This window comes from Pollachius pollachius, assembly GCF_949987615.1.
Source record: "Pollachius pollachius genome assembly, chromosome: 16".
NCBI classification, from domain to species: domain Eukaryota; kingdom Metazoa; phylum Chordata; class Actinopteri; order Gadiformes; family Gadidae; genus Pollachius; species Pollachius pollachius.
In genome coordinates this window covers 2,647,399-2,666,446 of record NC_136949.1, presented here as the reverse complement: position 1 = coordinate 2,666,446, position 19,048 = coordinate 2,647,399, and the positions used below count along the sequence as shown (strand labels likewise).

General features: G+C 52.1%; 1 protein-coding gene across 1 annotated transcript in view; it reads left to right on the top strand.

Annotated features, from left to right (window-relative positions):
- mdn1 (midasin AAA ATPase 1) overlaps positions 1-19,048 on the top strand; it is an 80,448-nt gene that overhangs the window by 29,812 nt on the left and 31,588 nt on the right. Inside the window, exons 35-56 of the mRNA XM_079753300.1 lie at positions 299-496; positions 819-1,027; positions 1,300-1,422; positions 2,017-2,214; positions 2,739-2,846; positions 3,028-3,216; positions 3,603-3,692; positions 4,776-5,039; positions 5,924-6,188; positions 8,001-8,160; positions 8,795-8,911; positions 9,500-9,708; positions 10,061-10,209; positions 10,741-10,940; positions 11,190-11,425; positions 12,102-12,215; positions 12,727-12,856; positions 14,066-14,172; positions 14,382-14,515; positions 15,084-15,250; positions 18,153-18,273; positions 18,608-18,821. Of these exons, the coding sequence (XP_079609426.1) occupies positions 299-496; positions 819-1,027; positions 1,300-1,422; positions 2,017-2,214; positions 2,739-2,846; positions 3,028-3,216; positions 3,603-3,692; positions 4,776-5,039; positions 5,924-6,188; positions 8,001-8,160; positions 8,795-8,911; positions 9,500-9,708; positions 10,061-10,209; positions 10,741-10,940; positions 11,190-11,425; positions 12,102-12,215; positions 12,727-12,856; positions 14,066-14,172; positions 14,382-14,515; positions 15,084-15,250; positions 18,153-18,273; positions 18,608-18,821 (3,702 nt within the window). The remainder of the gene's footprint in view (positions 1-298; positions 497-818; positions 1,028-1,299; positions 1,423-2,016; positions 2,215-2,738; positions 2,847-3,027; positions 3,217-3,602; positions 3,693-4,775; positions 5,040-5,923; positions 6,189-8,000; positions 8,161-8,794; positions 8,912-9,499; positions 9,709-10,060; positions 10,210-10,740; positions 10,941-11,189; positions 11,426-12,101; positions 12,216-12,726; positions 12,857-14,065; positions 14,173-14,381; positions 14,516-15,083; positions 15,251-18,152; positions 18,274-18,607; positions 18,822-19,048) is intronic.

Below are 19,048 nucleotides of genomic sequence, written 5' to 3'. Positions count from 1 at the left end.
AGGCATGTTTACACTGCCAAGCCATTACGGTCGCGGCTTGGCCCACCCTGCAATTTCACCGTCTTCCCTGTGTAAAACCGAGGGGGTAAAATCCCCCTTCGTCCCCGAGCCGGCTTTCTTGGTTCACTGCAGGAGGCGGAGAGCAGACCTCTTTAGAATAACTGCATACTCCGAATGTTTTAATTTTTTCATGATTCAAGAGTGTAGGCTACAACCGCGATTTAACTATTCAGGCGGGCATAAGACGCACATATTTGGCGGTGTAAAAAACGTTGTCTGTCTCCCCCCCCGCCGACAGGCACCACGGTGGGCTGTGCGGACCAGGCCGCTCTGGCGCGGCGGTCCTGCCTGGGCTTCCTGCGGCGGCGTCTGGGGAAGATGAGCGCGCTGGACCAGGAGGCTCTGGACGCCCTGCGGGTCTACGACGCCGGCCTGCCCCGCCAGCCCCAGTGGGGCGACGACTTCTTCGGCATCGAGCCCTTCTACATCGCCCTAGGTCTGAGGCGCGGGAGGGAGGGAGGGGAGGGAGAGAACGACTGGGAGGTAGTGCATGGAAAGTAGTGCACGCGAGGGAGAGTAAATGGGAGGTAGTGCACGGGAGAGTGTATGGGGTAGCGCGCGTGAGAGTGCCCGTGAGAGTGCACGTGCGTGTATGTGAGGTAGTGCACGTGAGAGTGCACATGAGTCTATGTGCCTGTATGTGAGTTAGTGCACGTGAAGGAGCATGCATGTGCCCACGAGACCATGCTTGTTCGATCACATGCGTACAAGACCCTCCGTCTCTGACCCCCCCCCTCCCTCTCCCTGCCCCCCCCCAGGTCCTCAGAGCGAGGGCCGCAGCCTGGCGGACTATGCCATGGGGGCGGGCACCACGGCGGTGAACGCCCAGCGGCTCCTGAGGGCCCTGAAGCTGCAGCGGCCCGTGCTGCTGGAGGGATCCCCCGGCGTGGGCAAGACCAGCCTGGTGGGGGCGCTGGCCCAGGCCTCGGGGAACCACCTGGTCCGGATCAACCTATCAGAGCAGACCGTGGGTCCACCGAAACACTCCTCCGTCTCATTGCAGCCACTTCCTGAGATCCGTTATTTGACCGTGTTTAGTGTTTTAGCGACGATGTCTCGAGTAAGGAGTCTTACTATAGTGCTAGTGTAGTGTTAGTTCATTAATTCTTTATTTTAAATTGTCTCGTTTGTTCCCCACATTCCTAATATTCCTAGTGGGAGAAAACGCTCCGTATGTCAATGTCTCATCTCATTTCTCTCCCCCCTCTCCCCCTCTCTCTCCCCCCCCTCCCCCTGCAGGATGTGACGGACCTGTTCGGGACGGACCTCCCGGTGGAGGGGGGGAAGGGGGGGGAGTTCGCCTGGAGGGACGGCCCCCTGCTGGCCGCCCTGAAGGCCGGACACTGGATCGTCCTGGACGAGGTGTGTGTGTGTGTGTGTGTGGGTGTGTGTGTGTGTGTGTGTGGGTGTCCTCTGTATGTTGACCTCTGTGTGTGTTTGTGTGTGTCCTCTGTTTGTATTTGTGTGTGTGTGTGTCCTCTGTATGTATTTGTATGTGTTTGTGTGTGTCCTCTGTATGTTGACCTGTGTGTGTGTCTGTCTGTTTGTTGACCTGTGTGTGTGTGTGTGTTTTTGTCCTCTGTAAGTTGACCCGTGTGTCTGTCTGTCTGTCTGTCTGTCTGCTGACCCGTGTGTCTGTTTGCTGACCCGTGCGTCCGTCTGTCTGGCTGTTTGCTGACCCATGTGTCTGTCTGTCTGTCTGTTTGCTGACCCGTGTGTCTGTCTGTCTATCTGTTTGCCGACCCGTGTGTCTGTCTGTCTGTGTTTGCTGACCCGTGTGTCTGCCTGTCTGTCTGTTTGCTGACCCGTGTGCCTGTTTGCTGACCCGTGTGTCTGCCTGTCTGCTGACCCGTGTGTCTGCCTGTCTGTTAGCTGACCCTTGTGTCTGTCTGTCTGTTTGCTGACCCGTGTGTCTGCCTGTCTGTCTGTTTGCTGACCCGTGTGTCTGCCCTGCAGCTGAACCTTGCCTCCCAGTCGGTCCTGGAGGGCCTGAACGCCTGCTTCGACCACCGGGCAGAGATCTTCATCCCTGAGCTGGGGATGAGCTTCCAGGTCCAGCACCACAAGACGCGTATCTTCTGCTGCCAGAACCCCTTCACCCAGGGGGGCGGCCGCAAGGGCCTGCCCAAGTCCTTCCTCAACCGCTTCACGCAGGTACTGTAGTAGTACTGTGGTACTGTGTATCTGCTGTTATACAGGAGTAGTACTGTGGTAGTACTGCTGTTATACAGTAGTACTACTTTGGTAGTACTCTGATATACACATCTAAACTAGACCTTGACTGACCTCCTGCTGGTCTCCTGTCTCTCCTGCTGGTCTTTATCTTGACCTTCTGGTCTCTAGACTGACCTGCTGGTCTCCTGTCTCTCCTGCTGGTCTATAGACTGACCTGCTGGTCTCTAGCTGGTCTTTATCTTGACCTACTGCTCTCCTGTCTCTCCTACTGGTCTCTAGCTGGTCTTTATCTTGACCTGCTGGTCTCTAGCTGGTCTTTATCTTGACCTGCTGCTCTCCTGTCTCTCCTGCTGGGCTCTAGCTGGTCTTTAGACTGACCTGCTGGTCTCTAGCTGGTCTTTATCTTGACCTGCTGCTCTCCTCTCCCTCCTACTGGTCTCTAGCTGGTCTTTATCTTGACCTGCTGGTCTTTATCTTGACCTGCTGCTCTCCTCTGTCTCCAGGTGTTCGTCGACCAGCTGACCAGCGGAGACATGGAGTTCATCGGAGACGCCATCTTCCCCAACATCGACAAGGAGATCATCTCCAAGATGGTGGAGTTCAGCCACACGGTGGGTCCACGTCTAGGACAAAAGGACCTCAGGGACAGGAGAGGAGGGGGACTTCCAGGAAATGCTGAAAACATGCAATGTTGTCAACCTACACATTTGATGCGTTTACATTTAATCATATTTATTGCATTTGTTCCAAATTCTGTATGTTTTATTAATTTGTCCTTCCCGCCGCTCCCAGCTGGTACAGGAAGTGAGCGTGGAGAGGAAGTGGGGTCAGAGAGGGGGCCCCTGGGAGTTCAACCTGCGCGACATGTTCCGCTGGTGTCAGCTGATGCAGGCCGACCAATCGCCAGGCTTCTTCAACCCGGGGCAGCACGTGGGTCTGGTGTACGCCGACCGCATGCGGTCTGAGGCCGACAAGGCACAGGTACCAGAGGGGGGCGGGCTGCTGTGGCTGGCTGACTGACTGACTCAGGCTGACTGACTGACTGACTGACTGACTGTGTTTGACTGTCTGGGTGTCAGTCTGTCTGGCCGGCCATCTCAGACACACTGTTAAACTATTTTTAATAAACCTTGAACCTTAAACGTTCCCAAACGTTCTACTCAGTAGCTGAAGGATGTCTGTCAAAGCTAATGTAATAATAATGGAATACAATGTATTAGTTAAGAAAGATAAGGTCACTGTTCCATATCGCCAATCATCATTCAAGACTTTGAGGGCCAGGTGAGGCCAGGTGTTGAGGGTGCACCCCCTTGCTGAAGGCCAGGTGTTGAGGGTGCACCCCCGTGTTGATGCCTGTTTCCCCCCAGGTGCTGTGCGTGTTCAGGAAAGTGTTCGGGGCGGACTTCGAGCCGTACGCCCGGTCCAGAGAGTTCCACATCACCCCCCTCAACCTGCAGGTCGGTCCGCATGGCTCTGCCCCTCTTCTGTCGTTGTGTTGGATTAAGTATTAACTAAAACATAGCCTGCTATGCTAAGCTACATTATCATTAACTAAGACGTAGCCTGCTATGCTAAGCTACATTATCATTAACTAAGACGTAGCCTGCTATGCTACGCTACATTATCATTAACTAAAACGTAGCCTGCTATGCTACGCTACATTATCATTAACTAAGACGTAGCCTGCTATGCTACATTATCATTAACTAAGACGTAGCCTGCTATGCTACATTATCATTAACTAAGACGTAGCCTGCTATGCTAATCTACATTATCATTAACTAAGACGTAGCCTGCTATGCTACGCTACATTATCATTAACTAAAACGTAGCCTGCTACGCTACGCTACATTATCATTAACTAAGACGTAGCCTGCTATGCTACATTATCATTAACTAAGACGTAGCCTGCTATGCTAAGCTACATTATCATTAACTAAGACGTAGTCTGCTATGCTAAGCTACATTATCATTAACTAAGACGTAGCCTGCTATGCTACGCTACATTATCATTAACTAAAACTTAGCCTGCTATGCTACGCTACATTATCATTAACTAAGACGTAGCCTGCTATGCTAAGCTACATTATCATTAACTAAGACGTAGCCTGCTATGCTAAGCTACATTATCATTAACTAAGACGTAGCCTGCTATGCTACGCTACATTATCATTAACTAAAACGTAGCCTGCTATGCTACGCTACATTATCATTAACTAAGACGTAGCCTGCTATGCTACATTGTCATTAACTAAGACGTAGCCTGCTATGCTAAGCTACATTATCATTAACTAAGACGTAGCCTGCTATGCTAAGCTACATTATCATTAACTAATACGTAGCCTGCTATGCTACGCTACATTATCATTAACTAAAACGTAGCCTGCTATGCTACGCTACATTGTCATTAACTAAGACGTAGCCTGCTATGCTAAGCTACATTATCATTAACTAAGACGTAGCCTGCTATGCTACATTATCATTGACTGAATCTCCAACATATGGATTCCTATTGAGAACCTCCCCCCCCCGCCCCCCAGGTGGGCTTCTCGGTCCTCCAGCGCAGCGGGGGGGCCCCGGTCACCCTGGACCCGCCCCTGTCCATCACGCACCAGGCGCTGCGGCCCCTGGAGTCCCTGATGAAGTGCGTGGAGATGGGCTGGATGTCGGTGCTGGTCGGCCCCACCGCCAGCGGCAAGACCAGCCTGGTGCGTCTGCTGGCCCTGCTCACCGGCCACCGGCTGCGCGTCATGGCCATGAACAGCGCCATGGACACCACCGAGCTGCTGGGCGGCTTCGAGCAGGTGAGGCCCGGACCCGCACCCCTCCTACGCACTTAGTGTATGTTGTACGTCCTGGCACTTAGTGCTGATGCTAGGGCTAGCACTGATGCTAGGGCTAGCGCTGATGCTAGGGCTAGCACTGATGCTAGGGCTGATGCAAGCGCTGATGCTAGGGCTAGCGCTGATGCTAGTGCAGATGCTCGGACCACCCCTTGGGCTAGACCTAACGCTTGTGCTGATGCTAGGGCTAGCGCTGATGCTAGCGCTGATGCTAGGGCTAGCGCTGATGCTAGGACCAACCCTAGGGCTAGACCTAACGCTTGTGCTGATGCTAGGGCTAGCGCTGATGCTAGGGCTGATGCAAGCGCTGATGCTAGGGCTAGCGCTGATGCTAGTGCTGATGCAAGCGCTGATGCTAGGGCTAGCGCTGATGCTAGTGCAGATGCTCGGACCACCCCTTGGGCTAGACCTAACGCTTGTGCTGATGCTAGGGCTAGCGCTGATGCTAGCGCTGATGCTAGGGCTAGCGCTGATGCTAGTGCTGATGCTAGGACCAACCCTAGGGCTAGACCTAACGCTTGTGCTGATGCTAGGGCTAGCGCTGATGCTAGGGCTGATGCAAGCGCTGATGCTAGGGCTAGCGCTGATGCTAGTGCTGATGCAAGCGCTAATGCTAGGGCTAGCACTGATGCTAGTGCAGATGCTCAGACCACCCCTTTGGGCTAGACCTAACGCTTGTGCTGATGCTAGGGCTAGCGCTGATGCTAGCGCTGATGCTAGGGCTAGCGCTGATGCTAGCGCTGATGCTAGGACCAACCCTAGGGCTAGCGCTGATGCTAGCACTGATGCTAGGGCTAGCGCTGATGCTAGCCCGGTGCTAACCCCCCCCCCCCCTTCCCTACCAGGTGGACATCATGCGGCCTTGGCAGCAGGTGCTGGAGAACGTGGACTACGTGGTTGCCATGGTGACGCGGCGGGGCCTGATGTCGCTGGACGTGGGCGTGCAGGACACGGAGTTCCTGCTGAAGACCTGGGGGCTGTTCCGCCGCTGGCTGAAGGAGGCGGGGCTAGAGCGCTCCGGGGGCGTGGTCACGGCGGAGGCCCTCAACAAGCTGGAGGTCATCATCCTGCTCCTGCAGAAGCTCAACACCAAGCTCAAGGTCTTCACAGGTAGCCGCTAGCACGCTAATGCTACATGCTAACAGTAACTCAACACCAGGCTCAAGGTCTTCACAGGTAGCCGCTAGCAAGCTAACGCTACATGCTAACAGAAGCTAACAGAAGCTCAACACCAAGCTCGAGGTCTTCACAGGTAGCCGCTAGCACGCTAACGCTACATGCTAACAGTAGCTCAACACCAGGCTCAAGGTCTTCACAGGTAGCCGCTAGCACGCTAACGCTACATGCTAACAGTAGCTCAACACCAGGCTCAAGGTCTTCACAGGTAGCCGCTAGCACGCTAATGCTACATGCTAACAGTAACTCAACACCAGGCTCAAGGTCTTCACAGGTAGCCGCTAGCACGCTAACGCCACATGCTAACAGAAGCTAACAGAAGCTCAACACCAAGCTCGAGGTCTTCACAGGTAGCCGCTAGCACGCTAACGCTACATGCTAACAGTAGCTCAACACCAGGCTCAAGGTCTTCACAGGTAGCCGCTAGCACGCTAACGCTACATGCTAACAGTAGCTCAACACCAGGCTCAAGGTCTTCACAGGTAGCCGCTAGCACGCTAATGCTACATGCTAACAGAAGCTCAACACCAAGCTCAAGGTCTACACAGGTAGCCGCTAGCACGCTAACGCTACATGCTAACAGTAGCTCAGGATTACTCATTGCGCGGCTTGCAAGCCACATGCGGCTCGCCAAGCCTCTATTTGCGGCTCGCATGGCGGTAAAAATATACAGTGATATGATCATGCAGTGAATACAGATATTTAAAAAAACAATACAAACAATTATTTAAAAAATAAATCAACAGCGGCTTTAAAGGTGGAAATATAGCCTTGTCTAGAAAATATTTTTAAACTTGCTCGGCTCTACGCTGACAGCGGGGTTGCCAGATTGGCGGTTTTCCTGCATAACAAGAGAGAATGTGCTCTTTGGATGGACTTATTCTTATTAACTTATTCTTCAATAGCTTCCATGTTATGTGACCCAGTGTCTCCACATTATTCCAGAAAATAGCACACAGTCACACAAGTCTTAATTTTCCTCTCAAAGTGCACCAGATTGATGCATTCCAGGTTAAAAGGTACCAAATTTTCTTCCGGGGGAGCATGCCCCCGGACCCCGCTAAGGACCGGGTTCCCTCCACAGTTTCACAAAATTCTGTGGGAAACACTGCTTCAGGGAGGACATATTATTAAGCAGGCGTACTTATTTATGACTGGATTTATAGCTTTTGATACTTTGCGGTAAAAATGGCTCTCCTGAAAAAAATAGTGAATACCACTGCAGTAGCTCAACACCAGGCTCAAGGTCTTCACAGGTAGCCGCTAGCATGCTAACGCTACATGCTAACAGTAGCTCAACACCAGGCTCAAGGTCTTCACAGGTAGCCGCTAGCACGCTAATGCTACATGCTAACAGAAGTTATAACATGCTAACAGAAGCTCAACACCAAGCTCAAGGTCTACACAGGTAGCCGCTAGCACGCTAACGCTACATGCTAACAGTAGCTCAACGCCAGGCTCAAGGTCTTCAAAGGTAGCCGCTTGAACGCTAACGCTACATGCTAACGCTACATGCTAACAGTAGCTCAACACCAAGCTCAAGGACCCCCCAGGTATCCGTTACTTGTTACATGCTAGTAGGTAATCGCTGCACACATAGTGCTACATGCTAACATGCCGATACATGCTACCTACCTCAGTAGCTCAACACCAAGCTCTTGACGTGCTGTTGTGAGGACCCTGGTCCCCGCTGGCCCCTCTCTGACCCCTGTGACCCCTCGCTGACCTGTGACCCCTGCGCCCCAGACATGTCCAAGCTGCAGATGGAGTTCACGCTGCTGAAGGAGCGGCTGGCCCAGCTGGAGGACGGCTGGACCAACGGGGGCTTCGAGTGGCTGGACGGCATGCTGGTGCAGGCACTCACCGCCGGAGACTGGCTGCTCATGGACAACGTCAACTTCTGCAGGTAGCCCCCCAGGAAGTCCCCCCCCCCCACCCCCCCCCCCCCCCCCCCCCCCCTCACTTCCTGTCCGTCCTTGCCTCTGAGGGTCTCATCCTTGTAGCCAGTTGGTGAATGAAGGGCATTTATACAGCGCTGTGCCAACCAGCGGCTCAAAGCGCTGCACGATACTGCCTCACATTCACCCATTCATATACGCATTAATACTTTCACACACCGACGGCGGAGTCAACCCTGGCAGCCGGTCAACGTTCAGTGTTTTGTGGTGTTGTGGTGTGGTGTGCGTTCACGGTGTTGTGTTGTGTTGTGGTGTTGTGTTGTGCTGTGCGTTCACCATGTTGTGTTGTGTTGTGCGTTCACCGTGTTGTGTTGTGGTGTGCGTTCACCGTGTTGTGTTGTGCGTTCACCGTGTTGTGTTGTGGTGTGCGTTCACCGTGTTGTGTTGTGCGTTCACCGTATTGTTGTGTTGTGCCTTCATGTGTTGTGTTGTGAGTTCAGGTTGTGTTGTGCGTTCACCGTGCTGTTGTGGTGTTCGTTCAGCGTGTTGTGTTGTGCGTTCACGTTGTGTTTTGCGTTCACTGTGTTGTGTTGTGTTGCTTTGCGTTCACCGTGTTGTGTTGTCTTCTGTTGTGTTGTGCAGCCCGTCGGTGCTGGACCGCCTCAACGCCCTGCTGGAGCCCGGGGGCTGCCTGACCATCAACGAGAGGGGCGTCATCGACGGGACCACGCCCAAGGTCACGCCCCACCCCAACTTCAGGTGAGGAGCCAGTTATAACAGTTATAACATGTCAGAAACATGTGGAGTTATAACATGTCAGAAACATGTGGAGTTATAACATGTCAGAAACATGTGGAGTTATAACATGTCAGAAACATGTTTAGTTATAACATGTCAGAAACATGTTTAGTGAAAACATGTTTAGTTTTAACATGGTTAGTGAGAACATGGCAGAAACATGTGGAGTTATAACATGTCAGAAACATGTGGAGTTATAACATGTCAGAAACATGTGGAGTTATAACTAGTCAGAAACATGTTTGGTTTTAACATGTCAGAAACATGTTTGGTTATAACATGTCAGGAACATGTGGAGTTATAACTAGTTAGAAACATGTTTGGTTATAACTTGTCAGGAACATGTGGAGTTATAACATGTCAGAAACATGTGGAGTTATAACTAGTCAGAAACATGTTTGGTTATAACATTGTAGGAACATGTGGAGTCGAAACACGTTTGGTTATAACATGTCAGGAACATGTTTGGTTTTAACATGTCAGAAACATGTTTGGTTATAACATGTCAGGAACATGTGGAGGTATGACTTATAAACGGTGTTTCTTTAGGTTGTTCCTCACCATGGACCCGTCCCACGGGGAGATCTCTCGGGCCATGAGGAACCGGGGCGTGGAGATCTACGTCCCGGGGGAGCACGAGGGGGTCTGCTGGGACCTGCTGGACATCAAGAGCCTGCTGCACACGGCCGGGGTGCTGGGCGACTGCGTGTGCGACCTGCTGGTGGAGATCCACAAGGGCATCAAGACCGCCATCTGGGGTACCACTCATTAATATAATCATTAGGATTACTGTTTCTTCTGACAAATGCTAAATGCGCTAAAGGTAAATGTTTGAATACCAGACGTCTCATCAAACAGGTCAAACATTACACCATGTTTAGTATGAAGACTTTTCATTCTATTCATTAGTCCGACTATCAAATAGACTGAATAGCTCTCCTCAGTCTTGCTAGTTCTTTCTACATGATATTTACTATGTCATCGGTGTGTCGGATGCTAGCAGGGACTAGCCTGTGGCTACCAGCTAGCCACGGGCTAGCATGTGGCTACCAGCTAGCCACGGGCTATCATGTAGCTACCTATAAGGCCAACCGGTCTTCTTCTCCCCAGACTCCCCGACCTCCTCGGTGGCCACGCTGCTCTCCGGCGCCGCCCTGCTGGGCAGCCAGCTGCAGCGCGGCGTGGACCTGCCCAGCGCCCTGCAGTACGCCTGCGGAGCCGCCTACTCCCTCTGCCAGCGCAGCCCGGCCAGCCAGAGGGTAAGAGAAACCGAGAAACTATAGATTCAGAGGGTAAGAGACAGAGCTGATAGAGCCAGAGGGTAAGAGACAGAGCCCAGATACAGTAGAGCCCAGATAGAGCTGATCCTCGGTGCCCAGTCCTCCCCCCAGCTCAGGGTGTAACTCTCTCTCTCTCTCCCCCCTAACCCTCTCTCCCCCCCGAACCCTCTCTCCCCCCTAACCCTCTCTCCCCCCCGAACCCTCTCTCCCCCCTAACCCTCTCTCTCTCTCCCCCCTAACCCTCTCTCTCTCACCCCTAACCCTCTCTCACTCTCCCCCCAACCCTCTCTCTCTCCCCCCTAACCCTCTCTCACTCTCCCCCAACCCTCTCTCTCCCCCCTAACCCTATCTCTCCCCCTAACCCTCTCTCTCTCCCCCTAACCCTCTCTCTCTCCCCCCCCTAACCCTCTTTCTCTCCCCCCTAACCCTCTCTCTCTCCCCCCTAACTCATTCTCTCTCCCCCTAACCCTCTCTCTCTCCCCCCCCCCCGACCCTCTCTCTCTCCCCCAGCTGGCCCAGCGGGTGATCGAGCAGCACCTGGCCATCCTGGACTCTGAGGACTGGGGGGCGGGGCTGCTGTGTGCGGGGGTGTGGCCCGACGGCTTCCCCTCGGCGCTCAGCTCCACGGAGGACGCCTGCTTCTCCGCCGTGCTCCGCGACGGACAGGTGCTCTCCTTCTGCCTCAACACCCTCAGCCTGCAGGGCAAACGGTGAGGAGCCCTGACCCCTAACCCTGACCCCTAACCCTAACCCTGACCTTGATGCTTCCCCTAATCCTGACCCCTGACCCTGACCCCTAACCCTGACCCCTGACCCCTGACCCTGAGGCTTACCCTGACCCTGAGGCTTACCCTAATCGTGACCCCTAACCCTGACCCCTGACCCTGAGGCTTACCCTAAACCCTGACCCTGATCCCTGATCCTCCGTGTGTGTGTGTGTGTGTGTGTGTGTGTCCCAGGACGCGGCCTCTGAGCCTGAGCGACCTGCAGAGGGCGCTGCAGGGCGGGGCCGGGGGGGGCGGGGCCTTCGAGGGCCAGGTGTTCTGCGGGGGCGTGGTGGACCTGGAGGACGGCGACGCCCTGCGGCTCATCCCCAGCGCCGTGCGGCTGCTGACAGAGCGCGCCTCGCACGGGGACTGGGGGCTGCGATCCAACTGGCTCACCCACCTGGGGAAGCACTACAAACACGCCCCCGGTACTTCATATATACTATTACTACACTATCTCTACTTATTATATACTATAACTCCAACTGGCTCACCCACCTGGGGAAGCACTACAAACACGCCCCCGGTACTTCATACATACTATTACTACACTATCTCTACTTCATATATACTATTACTACACTATCTCTACTTCATATATACTATTACTACACTATCTCTACTTATTATATACTATAACTCCAACTGGCTCACCCACCTGGGGAAGCACTACAAACACGCCCCCGGTACTTCATACATACTATTACTACACTATCTCTACTTCATATATACTATTACTACACTATCTCTACTTCATATATACTATTACTACACTATCTCTACTTATTATATACTATAACTCCAACTGGCTCACCCACCTGGGGAAGCACTACAAACACGCCCCCGGTACGATACCTCTACTTGTTATGTACTATCTCTACTTATTACTACACTATCTGTACTTATTATATACTCTTAACTACTTATTACTACACTATCTCTACTTATTACTACACTATCTGTACTTATTATATACTCTAGCTATTTATTATTAACCTACCTCTACGCATTATATACTATAATTACTTATTATTTACCTATCTTTACTTCTTTAGAGATGTATATGTATATATATTAATGTATCCCCCCCCCCCTCGGTTTCAGACCCCGCCCTGGTGCAGGTGGAGGCGGGGAACCGCGCCCTGAAGGCGGTGTTCAGCAGCAAGCTGACGGCCAAGGGGCGGTCCCTGGCCGAGCTACTGCAGCCTCACAGCACAGGTAGGCCCACAGGCTCCTCCCACTCATGGTCTGGCCCCTCCCACTTTATCTGACACAGGCTCCTCTCACCCAGGGTCGGGCTCCTCCCACTTTATCTGACACAGGCTCCTCCCACCCACGATCAGGCGCCTCCCACGCATGATCAGGCTCCTCCCACTTTATCTGACACCGGCTCCTCCAACTCGACACAGGCTCCTCCCACCTACTCATATCTTAAGATTATTCAGGCCCCTCCCACTTCCCCCTACCTGGATTCTCAGAGGAGTACCGTGTGTTTAGCGACTGTTAGCTAAGAGATAAGATAAGATGAGCCTTTAATTTATCTTAGGTAGAGAAATTAGTCTTGGGCAATCGAGAGAGTGTGGTTGCACAAATTAGAAAAAACATACAGAAACACAGAAGGTGAGCTGACCAATGAACACAGAGACATATAATCATAGATATAGGCTAACTACCCGCACACACACACACACACAGCTAGTCCTCCTGACCCCTGACCTCTGACCCCCAGACGAGTACCGCATCCTGGTGGACATGCGCTGGAACAAGCAGTACCTGGACATCCTGGCCAACAAGTGTAACTTTGAGGACGAGGAGCGCTACCTGGAGTTCCTGGAGGCGCTCAACGCTGTGGCCAACAGGTGAGCCCCCCGCACACCTGGTGATCACACACCTGGAGACCACACACCTGGTGATCACACACCTGGAGAAAACACACCTGGAGATCACACACCTGGTGATCACACACCTGGAGAAAACACACCTGGAGATCACACACCTGGAGAAAACACACCTGGAGACCACACACCTGGAGATCACACACCTGGAGAAAACACACCTGGTGATCACACACCTGGAGAAAACACACCTGGTGATCACACACCTGGAGACCACACACCTGGTGATCACACACCTGGAGAAAACACACCTGGAGATCACACACATGGAGATCACACACCTGGAGATCACACACCTGGAGTTCAACAGGTCGCGTGACATTCCAAAATCAATAAATAATAAAAAAAATAGAAACGGTGACCAACGTTTTCAAGACTATATTCAGAATATATGTTTAGCATTTTTTGTGTAGTTAGATAATTTGGGCCCCACTTGGTTAAACAGTACAGCCATTAATGAGCAGGTAGGGGTCAGGGGGCTTCTTGCTCTAGGAAGCCTACAGGTAGACTGAAGAGACTTTGGGGAATCGAACCCAGAACCCTTTGGCTGGGCCTCGTACTAACCACTAGCCTATCCAGGAGTCCTTAGTGCTACTGTCGGTTTAACCACTAAAGGACTGGGCTTTAGAGAGGATGTGTACCGGGCGTGTTCTCTGAGCGGTGTTTAACCCGGGCGTGTCTCTGAGCGGTGTTTAACCCGGGCGTGTTCTCTGAGCGGTGTTTAACCCGGACGTGTCTCTGGGCGGTGTTTAACCCGGGCGTGTCTCTGAGCGGTGTTTAACCCGGGCGTGTCTCTGGGCGGTGTTTAACCCGGGCGTGTCTCTGAGCGGCGTTTAACCCGGGCGTGTCTCTGAGCGGTGTTTAACCCGGACGTGTCTCTGAGCGGTGTTTAACCCGGGCGTGTCTCTGAGCGGTGTTTAACCCGGGCGTGTTCTCTGAGCGGTGTTTAACCCGGACGTGTCTCTGAGCGGTGTTTAACCCGAGCGTGTCTCTGAGCGGTGTTTAACCCGGGCGTGTCTCTGAGCGGTGTTTAACCCGGGCGTGTTCTCTGAGCGGGGTTTAACCCGGGCGTGTCTCTGTCCGGTGTTTTACCCGGGCGTGTCTCTGAGCGGTGTTTAACCCCGGCGTGTTCTCTGAGCGGTGTTTAACCCGGCGTGTTCTCCGGGGTTCCAGGGTGGTCCTGATGATGGACCGGGAGGAGCGGTCGGTCATCTGCACCTGCGCCATCAGCCTCTCAGCCCAGAACTGTGCCCTGAGGATCGCCACGGCCTTCAGTAAAGGTACCATACGCACCCACAGCAGTGGTACACTATCAGGAAATAAACATTGGCAAATATCACAAAATATGCATATATGTTTAAAACACACAGCAGCAAAGCCTGCTCAAAACACAGTTTGTAACTTGAACGTTCTCAGACAAGAGTTCAGGTTTTGGTGACCCCAGGTGTATTCTGGGAGTTGTAGTCCTAGTGTGTGTGTCCGTCCCCAGGCTCGGTGGACATCGGCCACCTGCCCCACCCCGTCCTCATGCACCTGCGGACGTTCTTCGACCTCTGGGACGTCTTCACGCTGCAGGCCATCCAGACCGGACAGCCCTACATCTCAGACCACATCATGTTCGAGGTACGACCCCCACAGACCCCCTCAGACCCCCACAGACCCCTCAGACCCCCACAGACCCCTCAGACCCCACAGACCCCTCAGACCCCCTCAGACCCCTCAGACCCCACAGACCCCTCAGACCCCCTCAGACCCCACAGACCCCTCAGACCCCACCTGCAAACATTTAAGTGTTGAGGAATCGGTTTCTTATATATGTGTGTGCGTGTGTGTGTGTACATGTCTGTGTATCTCTGTCTGTGTGTGTGTGTGTATGTGTCTGTGTGTGTGTGTGTGTGTGTGTGTATGTGTCTGTCTCTGTCTGTGTGTGTGTACATGTGTCTGTGTCTGTATGTGTACGTGTGTGTCTGTGTGTGTACGTGTGTCTTTGTCTCTGTGTTTGTGTGTGTGTGTGTGTGTGTGTGTGTGTGTGTGTGTGTGTACATGTGTCTGTGTCTGTATGTGTACGTGTGTGTGTGTCTGTGTGTACGTGTGTCTTTGTCTCTGTGTGTGTGTGTGTGTGTGTGTGTGTCTCTGTCTGTGTCTGTGTGTGTGTGTGTGTGTGTGTGTCTGTGTGTGTGTCTCCCATCAGATCCTGCAGCAGCTGCAGTGGCGGGACCGGTTCTGGGACGTGTGCAACACGCTGGCGGCGGACTCCCAGGGCGTGTCGGTGCTGTCGCTCCACTGGCAGTGGATCCACAAGCACCTCATCCTGCGGCTGCCCCAACTGCTGCTGGGGGACGGCCTGAACGACTTCCAGTAAGACCCCCGATCCCTGCTCATGGAGCTAATGCTAACATACAGCTAACATCAACACCCCCGATCCCTGCTCATGGAGCTAATGCTAACATACAGCTAACATCAACACCACCGATCCCTCCTCATGGAGCTAATGCTAACATACAGCTAACATCAACACCCCCGATCCCTGCTCATGGAGCTAATGCTAACATACAGCTAACATCAACACCCCCGATCCCTCCTCATGGAGCTAATGCTAACATACAGCTAACATCAACACCCCCGATCCCTGCTCATGGAGCTAATGCTAACATACAGCTAGTATCAACACCCCCGACCCCTGCTCATGGAGCTAATGCTAACATACAGCTAACATCAACACCCCCGATCCCTGCTCATGGAGCTAATGCTAACATACAGCTAACATCAACACCCCCGATCCCTGCTCATGGAGCTAATGCTAACATACAGCTAACATCAACACCCCCGATCCCTGCTCATGGAGCTAATGCTAACATACAGCTAACATCAACACCACCGATCCCTCCTCATGGAGCTAATGCTAACATACAGCTAACATCAACACCCCCGATCCCTGCTCATGGAGCTAATGCTAACATACAGCTAGTATCAACACCCCCGACCCCTGCTCATGGAGCTAATGCTAACATACAGCTAACATCAACACCCCCGATCCCTGCTCATGGAGCTAATGCTAACATACAGCTAACATCAACACCCCCGATCCCTGCTCATGGAGCTAATGCTAACATACAGCTAACATCAACACCCCCGATCCCTGCTCATGGAGCTAATGCTAACATACAGCTAACATCAACACCCCCGATCCCTGCTCATGGAGCTAATGCTAACATACAGCTAACATCAACACCCCCGATCCCTGCTCATGGAGCTAATGCTAACATACAGCTAACATCAACACCCCCGATCCCTCCTCATGGAGCTAATGCTAACATACAGCTAATATCAACAACCCCCCATCTATTCTCATGGAGCTAATGCTAACATACAGCTAGTATCAACACCCCCGATCCCTGCTCATGGAGCTAATGCTAACATACAGCTAGTATCAACACCCCCGATCCCTGCTCATGGAGCTAATGCTAACATACAGCTAACATCAACACCCCCGATCCCTGCTCATGGAGCTAATGCTAACATACAGCTAACATCAACACCCCCGATCCCTGCTCATGGAGCTAATGCTAACATACAGCTAATATCAACAACCCCCCATCTATTCTCATGGAGCTAATGCTAACATACAGCTAATATCAACACCCCAAATCTCTCCTCATGGAGCTAATGCTAACATACAGCTAGTATCAACACCCCTAATGCTAATATACAGCTAACATCAACACCCCTAAATCTCTCCTCATGGAGCTAATGCTAACATACATCTCACATCAACGCCACCACAACATTATCAGTTGGTATTCGCTGTTAAGAGGGTTGCCAGATCCCCATCCCCCTATTGGAGCATCGCTGGCCTCCAGGGTCCAAAACTAACTTTTTCACTTACCAGCCAGGCTGGCTGGTAAGTGAAATTTTTTACCAGCCAGGCAGATATTTTACCAGCCAACCAAATAAAAATTGCTTTTAAGTGTTGTGAATTGCTATCAGTATTATTTAACATGTCATTTGGGTCTAATATGCATTTCTCAATCAATATTTTAATAGTATATGCACTTATACTAGTAGCAATGTATGTTAAAATATGAATCACTGTTTCTGATTTTAGCTCAACCAGACTGCAACAGCCCTATATAAACATGAATATCTGACCAGTGGTGGACAAAGTATTCAAAGACATGACTTAAGTGAAAGTTCTTTTTTCGACTACTCATAGCGAGGTCTGTTCCCAACATTTCTCCACAGGTAACGAGAGAGTTACCTGTGGTAGTAGTTAGAGTTAGATCGGGAGCGTAAACTATGTTCCCCGGTCGCGTTTTTTCGTAGGTGGAATCCGGAAAAAGTTCCGCCTCAAGCGCTAGGATTGGACAGACAGCCTGTCAGGCAAACTCACACGCTGACTCCTAACCCTAACCATAACCATAACCGTAACCCTCACCCTAACCATAACCCTCATCCTAACCATAACCGTAACCCTAATATTCATTCTTCCGGATTCCACCTACGAAAAACACCGGTCACATACAAAGCGGGGAACATAGGGATGACCCCGTTAGATCGGTCTAGCACACAGTCTATACATTATTTTATCACAGGGAGTAAGTTGTAACGTTACGATGGATGGTTTCCATTTGATAACGAGCGAACGAAGCCATAATATTGATAACTCAGAACGACAACTCACTTCACTCAGTTCAGACAACTATACGCTCAATATACAACAGTTAGGAACCAATCAGATCGCTTGATTTATGCCACCCGTTTTATATATATATATATATATACGTAATTTACCGTTAAAATATTATTAATATATTCGGGCGCAAACAATCCCAGAATGCACTCGCCCGTGATGTGGGCGGGGCGTGATGTCACGCCCCGCCTTCCCGCAGGCCGCAGCGAGACGTACTTGGAGAACTCTGCTGGAAAGACACGTTACTCTGTCAGGAAACTAGCAGTTCTACTGGGCGCGCCAAACAACACCAATGGGTACGCTGAATGGTGGCATCACGCGCTTACGTGCCAAAAGATCGTCTCTGCTGAAAAGACACATTACTCTGTCAGGAAACTAGCAGATACCAGCGTCGTTCTCCTCCAGTAACGAAAAATTAAATTTTCGCCGGTAAAAAAAATAATAACTCGCCAGAGTGGCGAGTGGTCTTAAAAATTTACCAGCCAGAGACAAAATCTACGCGTAATTGGCGAGTGGCGAGTGTTCGTTTTGGACCCTGCTGGCCTCTGATTGGCCGGTCTGTGTCCGCAGGGGTCTCCAGGAGCTGAACACGGTGGCCGCCGCCATCCAGACGGTCCTCTCCACGCCCGTCTCCATGACGACCGCCCTGAAGGGCATCCAGAAGATCCTGGGCAAAGCGCTGCCGTTCAAGGTCAGGGGGTCAATCTGATCCATCCCCTACCCCCCCCGCCGGACTCTAGCCGGGGGTCCGGGGTTAGATGATCTGGAGCTGCTGTGGATGATGTCGCGGTGACATCACTTCCTGTACACCGGAGATTGTCGGCCATTTTGAATACTGAACCAGTAGCCGTTAGCGATAAAAGCCGGCTGGGGTTGAAGCGAATCATCGATTGGATGTTTTGTTTATCTAATTACGTGTATTATCAATCTGTTTATGTTGATCTTGAAGATAATTCTAAAACGGTTTTTAGAATGGGAGAACTGGGATTCAAACCCTCTCCTCCCTCTGCGCCCCCCCCCCTCAGCTGGAGTCGGTGGCGGACTGTGCGTCACGCCTGCGGGTGCTGAGTCAGGCGCTGGACGTGAGCGAGCTGCGACTGGACGGGGGCGCCCCCCTACAGAGGTGTGAGCTCACCCGCCTGCAGGGCGCCTCGCTGGGCCTGGACACCAAGGAGAGCCTGCTGGAAGCCTGGGGCCTGGTGCTGCTGGCCAACAACCAGCTGGAGGCCCAGAACACCGGTACAGAGCCCCCTGACATCACACCCCCTCACCGCTCTGTCCCAGACCCCCCCGTGGTTCACTGTCACCTAACCCTGCCCCTCTCCCCTCCTCCTCCTCCTCTTCCTCTTCATTCCTCCTCCTCCTCTTCGCCCTCCTTCTACTTCTCTCCCTCCTCCTCCACACCCTAAATTCTCTCCCCTCCTTCTCATCCTCTCTCTACCTTCTCCTCCTCACATATTCTTTCT